This window comes from Brassica rapa, chromosome A10 (genome assembly GCF_000309985.2).
Source record: "Brassica rapa cultivar Chiifu-401-42 chromosome A10, CAAS_Brap_v3.01, whole genome shotgun sequence".
In the NCBI taxonomy this organism is placed as follows: domain Eukaryota; kingdom Viridiplantae; phylum Streptophyta; class Magnoliopsida; order Brassicales; family Brassicaceae; genus Brassica; species Brassica rapa.
In genome coordinates this window covers 1548746-1560709 of record NC_024804.2, presented here as the reverse complement: position 1 = coordinate 1560709, position 11964 = coordinate 1548746, and the positions used below count along the sequence as shown (strand labels likewise).

Sequence of the window (11964 nt, the reverse complement as noted above, 5' to 3'; positions counted from 1 at the left end):
ACCCTGCTTCTCATTGTGTAAGTCACGCAGCCATGTGGTGAGCACAAAGCGAACTATTCTTTCGCCTTTTACTAAAGAATACCGTGTGCTCTCCATGCTTAAGTGGCATACGCCTATTTTTGGAGGGTTTCCACTCTATAGTGGAACCCAACAACCTTGTATTCAAAATTTTGATTTGTGTGCACATCATTACTGGGTACATATAATGGCGAAGAACATTGTTTTTGTTGATGTAGCAAAAGCTGATTAGTTTGTCATCTCATCCTTGTTAATAATCTTAGGTCATAATGTAAGAACTCAGTTGTTGTTTTTTTTTTTTGCTGATATCAATGTTTTGGACTGATCTCATGTGTGTAACAAATGCATTTCTTCCTGGTCTTTAGTTATTGTATCAATGTTTTGGACTGATCTCTTTTCTCCGTTCAGAATTGCCAAAGGGGACTGGTTTAGCCAGCATTGCTACTAACCAGATTATATTTCCAGACACATCAACAAACAGGAATGTGCAAAGGTATGTTGAGAAACAAGCATCTAACTAAATCTCAATTGATGTTTTATGCTGGATTCTGTTGATAAAAAAAGTTAGGTTGTATTTTGTGTTTGTTTTCTTTAAGGCTGTGTATATGGAATGACAACAACACATATGGTGTTTAAGGAAAAAAGAAAACAAAACAAGATTTGGCTTTTGGCAGGAGTTACTTGGAATATAAGATTATGCTAATTATGGTTATCATTATGTAGTCCTCCTAATTTTTCTCACATCCTCTCTCCTTCCTTAGGACAGAGAGATTCGAATCCAAGTTGTCTCTTCATTTCTCTCTGTCTCTCATTTTGTTCCCTTATTAAAAACCAAGAACTCCTCTCTCCTCACTTTCTCTGATTTTGATAAAAATCCGAATCCATCTTGATCTTTTCTTTTCCTTGCATAGGTTTTTTCCCTTCCTACCTCCCTCCGTGTGATGGCTCGTCATTCCCGGAGGGAGTCCTTCTCCGACACGGCGGCCTCTACAGTTTGTCCTGACACTGATCTTCTCTGGCCATTTGGGAAACTCGATGGCCTTGATAAGGACGAAATACGTGAGACCGCGTATGAGATATTTTTCGCGGCTTGTCGGTCATCACCTGGATTCGGAGGAAGAACTGCTCTCACGTTCTACTCAAAGCACAACGGTGGTGACAACGAAGGAGACGGGATAGGAGGAGGAGGAGGGTCGCGTAAGGGTTCAGGGTTCGGGTCTTTAGGGAGGAAAGAGGTGGTGACAACACCAACAAGCCGAGTGAAACGTGCACTAGGGTTGAAAATGCTAAAAAGATCTCCGTCTAGGCGAATGACGACAGCTTCGGGAGCCGCGTCTGCTCCTTCCTCCCCTGGTAATGGAAGCAGCATAGGAGGTGGCTCTTCGGGTCACATTAGCCCCGGTTCTGGTTTCTTGACGGTCCCGCCTTCTCGGCCTAGACGACCTTTAACTTCTGCGGAGATCATGAGGCAACAAATGAGAGTGACTGAGCAAGGTGACACTCGGCTTCGGAAAACCCTAACAAGGACGCTTGTTGGCCAAGTAAGTCGATCTGCTATCTTTAATATCTTTTTCTTTTGCGAAAATGGACTTCCAGAGTTTTTACATACTTTTAAAATGAATTACAATAACAAAAATAATCTTAATTTTATACATTATTTACACTAAAAAATTATACAAATTAATTTTTTAGCTAATATAGGCAAAATGAACAAATGAAACTATAAAGTTACATACCAAATAAAAATGAATAAATGTACTATATATAAAAAATATAAAGTTACATAACAACACTAATATGTAGCTTTGATGTTTAGTTTTAGTTTCTCTAAATCAGCTACTAGTCTCTTGTAACTTCTTTCGCAAACTGAATAATAATTTAACATTCTTACGATAAAACTATAAAGTTACATTCAAAATGTAAAACTATATTATAAACAAATAAAATCTTAAAATTACTATATTAGTGGAACTGAGTTTAGTATGAAAGAAACTCTGTTTCTAAATGACTAAGGAGATTGAATGTTACTATTCTCCAGTCGGGTAAGCGAGCAGAGACGATCATCCTTCCGTTAGAGCTTCTCCGGCACGTGAAAACGTCTGAGTTCAGTGACGTACACGAGTATCAGATATGGCAGAGACGTCAGCTTAAAGTCATCGAAGCTGGTCTTCTCCTTCACCCATCAATCCCTCTCGAGAAAACCAACAACTTCGCAATGCGTCTCCGAGAAGTCATCCGCCAGAGCGAGACCAAACCCATCGACACCGGCAAAACCTCAGAAACAATGTCCACACTCTGTAACGTCGTCATCTCCTTAGCCTGTCGCAACACCAACACCACAGCAAGCGATGTATGCCACTGGGCTGATGGATACCCTCTCAACATTCATCTCTATGTAGCGCTTTTACAGTCCATTTTCGACGTTCGTGATGAGACGTTGGTTCTCGATGAGATCGATGAGCTCTTGGAGCTGATGAAGAAGACATGGTCGATGCTTGGAATCACGCGGGCAATGCATAACTTGTGTTTCACTTGGGTTCTGTTTCATCAGTACATTGTGACCTCTCAGATGGAGCCTGACTTGCTCGGTGCCTCGCATGCAATGTTGGCTGAAGTGGCTAATGACGCTAAGAAGTCTGATCGCGAGGCTCTCTACGTGAAGCTTTTGACGTCGACGTTGGCTTCTATGCAAGGATGGACCGAGAAAAGGCTGTTGAGCTACCATGACTATTTCCAACGAGGGAACGTTGGATTGATCGAGAATCTTCTGCCGTTAGCTTTGTCTTCGTCTAGGATTGTGGGAGAGGACGTGACGATCTCTCAAGGAAGTAGTCAAGAGAAAGGTGATGTGAAGCTGGTGGATTCTTCAGGGGAGCGTGTTGATTACTATATAAGAGCCTCTATTAAAAACGCTTTCTCAAAGGTAACTTGCCCTACAAGTCAGTTGTGTGTTCTTTTATAATTTTTTTTTATTTGTGTGTTTTCTATTATTTGTTTTTAATTAATATTCTTTTTAAAATATTTTAGGTGACTGAGAGCATGAAGGACAAAGTTTCAGCAACAGAGGAAGGAGAAGAAGCGGCGAAGATGTTACTTCAGCTAGCTAAGGAGACAGAGGATCTTGCTTTGCGTGAGCGAGAGTGTTTCAGCCCTATACTTAAGAGATGGTATTCAGTTGCAGCTGGTGTAGCCTCGGTTTCATTACACCAGTGTTACGGTTCGGTCTTGATGCAGTACTTAGCTGGCCGGTCGAGTATTACTAAAGAGACTGTGGAAGTTCTGCAAACAGCGGGGAAGCTGGAGAAGGTTCTTGTGCAGATGGTGGCAGAAGATTCAGAGGAATGTGAAGATGGAGGCAAAGGTCTAGTTAGAGAGATGGTTCCTTACGAAGTTGAATCGATTATATTGCGGCTTTTAAAGCAGTGGATTGACGAGAAGTTGAAAACAGTTCAAGAATGCTTGAGTAGGGCAAAGGAAGCTGAAGTAAGTTTATCAAATCTTGACTTGTGGTTCAAGAAAGCATTTTGGTCATATGCTTAAGTCTTTATTTGTTTTTTTTTTCTTTAGACATGGAACCCTAAATCAAAATCAGAGCCATATGCTCAATCTGCTGGTGAGTTGATGAAGCTAGCTAACGACGCGATTGCTGAGTTCTTTGAGGTCCCGATTGGTATTACAGAGGATCTTGTTCATGACCTGGCTGAAGGGCTAGAACAACTCTTCCAGGAATACACTACCTTCGTTGCATCTTGTGGTGAGTGAAACAAAAATGTAAATCATATCATATAACTAGGCATAGACACATTTATCCGGACCAACCAACCAAACCAAAAAACAAGGTTTGGTTTGGTTTAGAACCTATTAATTAGCCTAGCGGATCCTATACCTAGAACCAAAAACCGAAACCAATCAAAATCGAATGAGAACTCAAATCTGTATGATATAATTTAAGTACTTATAAATATTAACAATTTATAAACCGAGTTACACGAAAATTACATGAAAAACTAAATTACCTAAATAATATCATCCAAAATATTTAAAATTGTCCGATTTTTATCTGAAAACCCGAAAAGTTTGATATTCTGAAAAAATCAAAATTTTTGACTTTTTAACTCAAATTAACCGAAGAAACAGAATCAAATTGGACCTTAAATTTTTTTGGATATTAGTTGGTTTTTAATTTTATTACTCAAACTGAACCGGAATCCGAAATAATCAAACTAAAACGAACCAAATTTCTTAAATACTGAATGGATCTTGTATCTCCATAACCAAAAAAAAAAAAAACAGAAAACAATAAAAAAGAATCGAACAAGTATACACGAACTGCCCAGGCCTACATATAAGGGCCTGTTTGTTTCTCCATTTGGATGGATCATCTGGATGAAGATGAGAGTTTTGTTTGTTTAGGCACTAAAAGTGCAATTCATTCAAATGGATCATCCGGATGACTTTTGGAAATTTAGGCTTAATTTTAAAGTCCATTCAGCTGAACCAATTTGGATCATTTGAATGGAGATGGTTCATTCAAAATGGTATAAAGTCTATTATGCCCCTAATGTAATTCACAAATTACAAACCTAAAAATAAAATCATTTTTGTCACAAACGAAAACTGACAAAACTACAAACACTTTTTCCCGTGCTAAAAACTATTTTTTTACGCCAAAACCCCAAAACGTATTTTCCCGCTAAAATTGCACAAAAATATTTTTCCGTCAAAATTGCAAAAACGTGTTTTCCCGCAAAAATTGAAAAACATGTTTTCATGCACAAATCACAAAAAAAAAATGTTTTCACGCCAACACCCCAAAATACATTTTTTCCGCCAAAACACAAAAAAACATGTTTTACCGCCAAAGTCGCAAAACGTGTTTTCCCGCCAAAATTGCAAAAACGTACTTTCCCGCCAAAATTGCAAAAACGTAATTTTCTGCCAAAACCAAAAAAACATGTTTTCCCGCCAAAACCAAAAAATGTGTTTTCTCGCCAAAACCGAAAATTTGTATTTTCCCGCCAAAACCGAAAAATCTTGTTTTCCCGCGAAACCGTAAAAATGTGTTCCCACCAAAAACGTGTTTTCCCGACAAAATCGCAAAAACACGTTTTCCGCCAAAATCGCAAAAACGTGTTTTCCCGAACGCGTTTTCTCGCCAAAACCGCAAAAATGTGCTTTCCCGCTAAAACTGCGTTTTCCCGCCAAAACCGCAAAACCGCATTTTCCCGCCAAAACATCAAAAGCATGTTTTCTCGCCAAAAACATGTTTTCCTGCCAAAACCGCAAAAACGCGTTTTCCCGCCAAAACTGCAAAAACGCATTTTCCCGCCAAAACCGCAAAAATGCGTTTTTTTCGCCAAAATCGCAAAAACGTGGTTCCCTCCAAAACCGCAAAAACGTGTTTTCTCGCCAAAAACGTGTTTCCCGACAAAACCGCAAAAAACCTGTTTTCTCGCCAAAACCGAAAATTTGTATTTCCCCGCCAAAACCGAAAAATCTCGTTTTCCCGCCAAAACCGAAAAATCTTGTTTTCCGCTAAAACCGAAAAATCTTGTTTTCCCGCTTAAACCGCAAAAAAGAAAACTCGTTAATTTTGAAATAATTCTAATGTAAATATATAAATTAAATAATTAAATGTAATATAGTTAAAATTAATGTCAAACATATGATTAAATCAACATAAGGGTATTTTGGTAATTTGTTTGCTAAACTCATTTGAATGGTAATGAAAATAAAGAAACAAACATAAGATCCATTTAGATGATTCATCTAGATGAGCTATGTGGATGGACAAACAAACAATAACAAAAATCTGAATGGATCATTTGAATAGATCATACAAATGAATCATTTGAATGGAAATGACAAATGGTGAAACAAACGGCCCCTAACTGTTGCTGACTCTGTTTTTGATCTTGTCAGGTTCGAAACAGAGTTACATTCCAACACTTCCTCCTCTCACAAGATGCAACAGAGACTCAAAGTTCGTAAAGCTTTTGAAGAAAGCCACACCATGCACTGCCTCCGGTGAAGATCTCAACAGCCTAACCGGCGGCTCCCTAGGCATCTCCGACGGCCACCACCCACGTCCCTCCACGAGCCGCGGCACCCAACGCCTCTACATTCGTCTCAACACTCTACACTTCCTAAGCTCTCAGCTCCACTCCCTCAACAAATCCCTCTCCCTAAACCCTAGCGTCCTCCCCGCCACGCGCAAACGCCACCGCGAACGCACAAACTCATCCTCCTCCTCTTACTTCGACTCCACGCAAGCGGGGATCGAAACCGCGTTCCACCACGTCTCCGAGGTGGCAGCTTACAGACTCATCTTCCTCGACTCGTACTCGGTCTTCTACGAGAGACTCTACGTAGGAGACGTCGCCAACGCGAGGATCAAGCCCGCGCTACGGATCTTGAAACAGAACTTAACGCTGATGACGGCGATCCTCGCGGATAGAGCGCAAGCGTTGGCGATGAGAGAAGTCATGAAGGCTTCGTTCGAAGCGGTTCTAACGATTCTGCTAGCGGGAGGACACTCGCGAGTGTTCTACCGAGCGGATCACGAGCTGATCGAGGAAGACTTCGAGAGTTTGAAGAAGGTTTACTGCACGTGCGGGGAAGGGTTGATCTCTGAAGAGGTGGTGGATAGAGAGGCGGAGACGGTGGAAGGGGTTGTACAGTTGATGAGTCAGCCAACGGAGCAGCTCGTGGAAGATTTTAGCATCGCGACGTGTGAAGCGAGCGGGATGGGTTTGGTCGGGACGGGGCAGAGGCTTCCTATGCCTCCGACGACTGGGAGATGGAACAGGTCGGATCCGAACACGATCTTGAGAGTTCTTTGTTATAGAGATGATCGTGTTGCTAATCGGTTTTTGAAGAAGTCGTTTCAGTTGGGTAAACGGAGATGACACCTGAAAATGATCACTTACAAAGAACTAATCATTGTCTTGACTGATAGATTTTTTTTTCAGACAATAGAAACAAACCCTTTTGTCTAATTACGGGAGTAAACTTGTGATTTGGTTGGTTGAAAGTTGCTAGATTTGGTCAATGCTTTAGGCCATGTAACTAAACTGTGAATGACAAAAGTGAATTGGATAAACGACACAAACAAAAAGTGACAATACATTTTTAATGATCACTAACCTAATATTTTCTCTCTGTTTCATTTTAATTTTTGTTTTAAACTTTTGCACATAAATTTAAAAGAAAACATTTAATTTTATATATTTTTAAAATAAAAATATCATAATTAATTTGTATTAAAAATTCTAAAACGATATTTATTTTGAAAAAAAGTTTTGCTGTTAAAATGAAAAAGATAAAAATATTTGCCAAGTTTTGCATATGTAAAAGATAGATATGAAATAAAGCATAATACGTTATAAGTATGAATATTTAATATGTTGTTTATACGGCTAAAAACATAATTCGAAAATATTAATATCCACACTGTTATCAGTGTAATCAACCACAAGGATAAAAGGTAATATAACTCGTCAAACAAAAGATGGATAAATAATTTATCATCCATCACTTCCTCTTCCCGTTCCCAATACTGAGGAACTCTAGTGTAACGTCAGGAGGAATTCTCGACGGTGCGGCCTTTGAGGAGGAAGGCGCAAACTGGGTCCTCTGAGTTGTCGAGGACCGACCGTTGCTTGGGACGAGTCTGCTGCTGGTTCGGTTCTCTGCGAAATCAGCTGAGGAAGTAGCTCGAACACTTGACCCAGCAACTGCTTTTCTTGAAGAACTCTGGTTCCTAGACGACGTCATTGATCTCTCCTGGTTTAGCTGATTCAACCAAAGAAAAACAAAAAGGTCTAAGATCTTTCAAGTTACCAAACAGTAAAAAAAGGTAAATTTTAAGGAGGTATATGATGATGAGTAACCGCGTCTCTAGATGCAAGGACATTCTCTGAGGTTCTTGGTCTACTAGACCGATCAGCTTGAAGGCCGGTTCCTAAGCCAGTTCTTCTAGTGTATGCTTCGAAAACACTTGAGTATCTATCGCGAGTCTCTTTCCCAGCTGCATATTAACCATAGTCTGTTAGTATCTGAGTGTCTTCAACAACTGCATCTAAATACGTTTTGGCTATGGCATAACTATATACCAAATATTTAAGAAATCGCTTATACACCTCATAGAAGATTATTATTTAGGCGAAAAGTTTGAACATCTAAACTGATTTTTTTTAAAATTGTTTCAGTTAGATTTGATTTGCAGACTAAATGCCGTCTAGACCGATTTTTTGAACACCTAGACCGATTTAAAAAAAAAATTCTAGAAAAATCGTTTCGGTTAGATCCGATTTGCCAGACTAGGCACTGTCTAGACCGGTTTTTAGAACACTGGATACAACTTTAATCAGAAGAAACCAGATGCTTACTTGAAGGCTTTTCAGGTTTCTCGGCAGATGGTGCTGGAATGTTCAGAGCTGGTCTTAGGCCCGGCTATTGAGAACAGAGGAAAATCGTGAGAATGTTGATACGATTCTGATCATATTTAGCTTCATAAAGGTGGGACTTACTCTTGGCTTGGAACTAGAACTGGAACTGGAGCTGGACCCGAACTGCGGATACTTCAAGATAGTCCAATCGAATACATAGTCAAACTGATAACCTGCACAAACAGGAACCCAAAGACAGTTTCTTTGAGTTAACTTCTGTAAACAAACGTACATCAGGATAAGTAAGTTCAAACCTTCTCGGATGAATAGGTCTCTGAAAAGCCTCTTTAAGTAGGAATAGTCTGGTTTGTCTTCAAACCGCAATGAACGCACGTAGAGGAAGTACGAAGTGAACTCAGGTGGAAAGCTTTTACAGAGAACCTGCCAAAAGACGATTTGAATTCAAGTTTTTCAACTGGGAAAAGGGAAGTAAAATACCTCGACCGGTGTGAGTCTTTTCTTTTCACTGATCCTGTCGTACTTCTCCTTTTTGGTTCCTGCACGAAGGCCTTGCCATGGAAGGCTGAGGAGTAGAGTGAAGGATCAGTGACAAGTATAATAATACAAGGAAGAGGGAGTAGAGTGTAGATTTTATCAAATTTTATTTGACCTTCCTCGGAGAAAATACATAAGCATATAGCCAAGAGACTCCAGATCATCCCTCCTACTTTGCTCTGTGTACGAGATGTTATATATATTAGTAGGATATTGATGCAGTGTCATGTCTTTCAAGTGCATATATGAGAAGCACGAAAATAACAAACTAACCAATTCCAAGATGAGTGTTAACACTTGCATATCGAGCCGTTCCTGTAAGATTCTTGTTTTCTCTGAGAAGCAACATTACAGATTAAGATTTAAGAAAGAACATGGATTCTTACATCATGAGGAGAGAGAAAGTATGTACCTGTAAGGAATATGCTTGTGTGTTTGAAGATCTCTATACTTTTTTGCTAAGCCATAGTCAATGATGTAAACCTGCAAACGGATCAAACAAAATGTAAGAAAGTAGCCAAAGCTGTGAAACAGTACTGTCATTTGAGAGAAAAAAAACTAACTTGGTTTGCTCTGCGGCCAACGCCCATCAGAAAGTTATCAGGCTTAATATCACGATGGAGAAAGCCTCGTATATGCATATACTCCACTCTGTTTAGCTAGCCAGACATAAAAGTTGAAACCATAGTGTATGTATGCAAGGACATGAAATCAAATATAGAACCATAAGAAAATGAAGAAAAAAGACTATATGTTTACCATCTGATCAGCGAGCATTAGGACAGTCTTGAGAGAGAAAGAACGACTGCAATAGTTGAAAAACTCCTCCAGACTAGGACCAAGAAGGTCGATCACCATACAGTTGTATTCACCCTCAACCCCAAACCATTTAAGGTGTGGAATACCAGCTTCAATCACACAAAATACATAACTATATAAACATAAGCAAGAAGATTTCAAAAATTAAGAGTGAAGAGTCAATGAAATAAAACGTACATCCTCCTTGGAGAAACATATAAATCTTTGACTCGTAATGAAGCTGAGGATGCCTACTTCTAAGAGGTTCCTGTCACATATAATAAACATATAAATTAAAACTTTGAATAGAAGCAGCAGCTTCTCACTAAAACTAGAATCATTACAACTTACGAGCTTAACAGCAACTTCATCTCCAGATTGTACATTCACCCCTGAACCAAAAATGCAAAATTCATTAAGAAGAAGAAACACGTAAAAGACAAAACAAGGTAACAAAGAAATATAGAGAACCTAGAAAGATTTCACCAAAGGATCCACTTCCAAGCTTTCGACCAAGCTTGAACTTGCCACCTACCACTCGATCCATTTATCTCCAACCAAAAAGTAACCTTTTTTTCTCCCTTTATTCTGTGTATCTAATCTAACCCCAATTCAATGAAGAAGAACGAACTCGTGCGCTAAGTAACCTCTAATCTCCGATCGAATTGATAAATCAATCAAAGAATCGAAAACAACCCCTAAAGTAATCTACTTTACGTTGCTCAAAAAAAAAAAGTAATCTACTTTACAATCATCGAGCTGTCACCGACATGTTACGGAACCAAGCTTCAGACTTTATTAGTCTTCAGATCAGAAACAGTGTTTAGAAGAAAAAAAATATGATCTTCCAGGAAAATCAAGGGGCAGAGAGAAGGAAGAAAAGTGATACGGATAGAGAGAGAGAGAGAGAGAGAGAGAGAGAGAGAGCTGGACTTTTTTGGAAAATAATCTAATCAGACATATCAAAAAGAGATTTGTATCTATCTATCTATCTCTCCCCACACACATGGTAATAGAAACAAAGTTTCACCTAATTTTTGTTTTTGTTTTTTTTTTTTAATTGTCCCTTTCGGCATTATTAATAGTACTGTTGATTGATTCTCTATTAAATAATATAAAAATCAACAATAGGTCCATCATTTTATAATGTTAATGCTTATGGTTAATTACGTATTTTAGTGTTTGGAGTTTGATGCCTTGTAGCTTCAACATCAAAGTGGTTAAACAGTAATAAGCGAATAATTTGATTTTTTTGGTCGGCGTTCAAAGTATTTTCCACTGTCATGCACTAAGATATTTTAATTTTTTTCCTTTTTAACACTAAATAAATATGAAATTACATAAGATTATACATACGACTAAGGTGATGATTGTTTGCATAGTTTTTAGATTTTAGTTTTTGAATTTTAGTTTTTAGTTTTTAGATTTTGGTTTTAGTTTTTCTGTAGATTTTTGTTTTTCAAAAAGCTTGAATGGTGACATTAGATTTTAGTTTTTGTTTTCTAAACGAAAATATTTTATAAATATAAAATTATTCTTTTCGAAACAATTAAAAATAATAATGTTTTATTTTATCACTCAAATACATAAATTTATATTTAAAGATTTTAAAAAAATATCATATAAAATAAAAACTAATAGCTAAATTTCTAAAAGACTTTAATTTTGTATCTCTAGAACAATACACAACTAATAGCTAATATTTTAAAACAAACTGAAATTAGTTATCTTTTTAAAAATATTGTAAATTGAATAAAGTTTATGCAATTCAAATATCACAATATCTAAAATCTAAAAAGTACATTTAATTCTATAAAAATAATAATTATATTCTATAAAAAATATATTTTTTAAAATGGTAAGTTTTTTTTAAATAAGATTGTCGACAAAAAAGTTAGAATTTAAATAAAAAATAAAATGACTATTTAATAAATGCATAGTAGATATAACCAATAGTTTTAGTAAATTTTATTATTGATTTTATAGTATAGAGTATTAATTAGATAATTATAAAACTAATTTAGCTAAACAAAAATCCAATCACTTAATTTTTAAAGAAGACTATTATTGTGGAAATCGAAACTATATGAATGTAATCATCCACCATTTGTCATTTTGAATAATTTATAATTTTATTTATAATTTATTTTTTTATTTTTAATACTTTATTTCATAGTTTAATTGGTAACATAGTTAAACAAAC

General features: G+C 37.3%; 2 protein-coding genes and 1 non-coding gene across 4 annotated transcripts; 2 read left to right on the top strand and 1 right to left on the bottom strand.

The window, feature by feature from the left end:
- The first annotated feature begins 28 nt into the window (after positions 1-28).
- On the top strand, positions 29-147 carry LOC117129374. The gene has a single exon (XR_004453023.1). It is a non-coding gene; the product is annotated as a U5 spliceosomal RNA (small nuclear RNA).
- Positions 148-163: 16 nt separating this feature from the next.
- LOC103844253 (protein unc-13 homolog) lies at positions 164-7640 on the top strand. Its single transcript, XM_009121049.3, has 5 exons — positions 164-1559; positions 2057-2941; positions 3046-3501; positions 3586-3772; positions 5941-7640. The coding sequence occupies exons 1-5, from the start codon at positions 960-962 to the stop codon at positions 6924-6926; spliced, it is 3114 nt and encodes a 1037-aa protein (XP_009119297.1). The 5' UTR covers positions 164-959; the 3' UTR covers positions 6927-7640.
- On the bottom strand, positions 7382-10737 carry LOC103844254 (casein kinase 1-like protein 13). 2 transcript variants are annotated; one of them, XM_033282428.1, is made up of 15 exons: positions 10502-10737; positions 10233-10469; positions 10113-10153; positions 9960-10029; positions 9723-9871; positions 9527-9622; positions 9376-9446; positions 9237-9298; positions 9079-9142; positions 8907-8991; positions 8723-8849; positions 8550-8641; positions 8409-8472; positions 7911-8047; positions 7382-7812 (listed from the first exon to the last, which is right to left on the bottom strand). In XM_033282428.1, exons 2-15 carry the CDS (start codon positions 10306-10308, stop codon positions 7552-7554), a joined length of 1395 nt encoding a protein of 464 aa, XP_033138319.1. In that variant the 5' UTR covers positions 10309-10469; positions 10502-10737; the 3' UTR covers positions 7382-7551. The 2 variants fall into 2 exon arrangements, with proteins under 2 accessions (XP_033138319.1, XP_009119298.1); XM_009121050.3 differs by having other exon boundaries at positions 10233-10704.
- Between the last annotated feature and the right edge of the window lie 1227 nt (positions 10738-11964).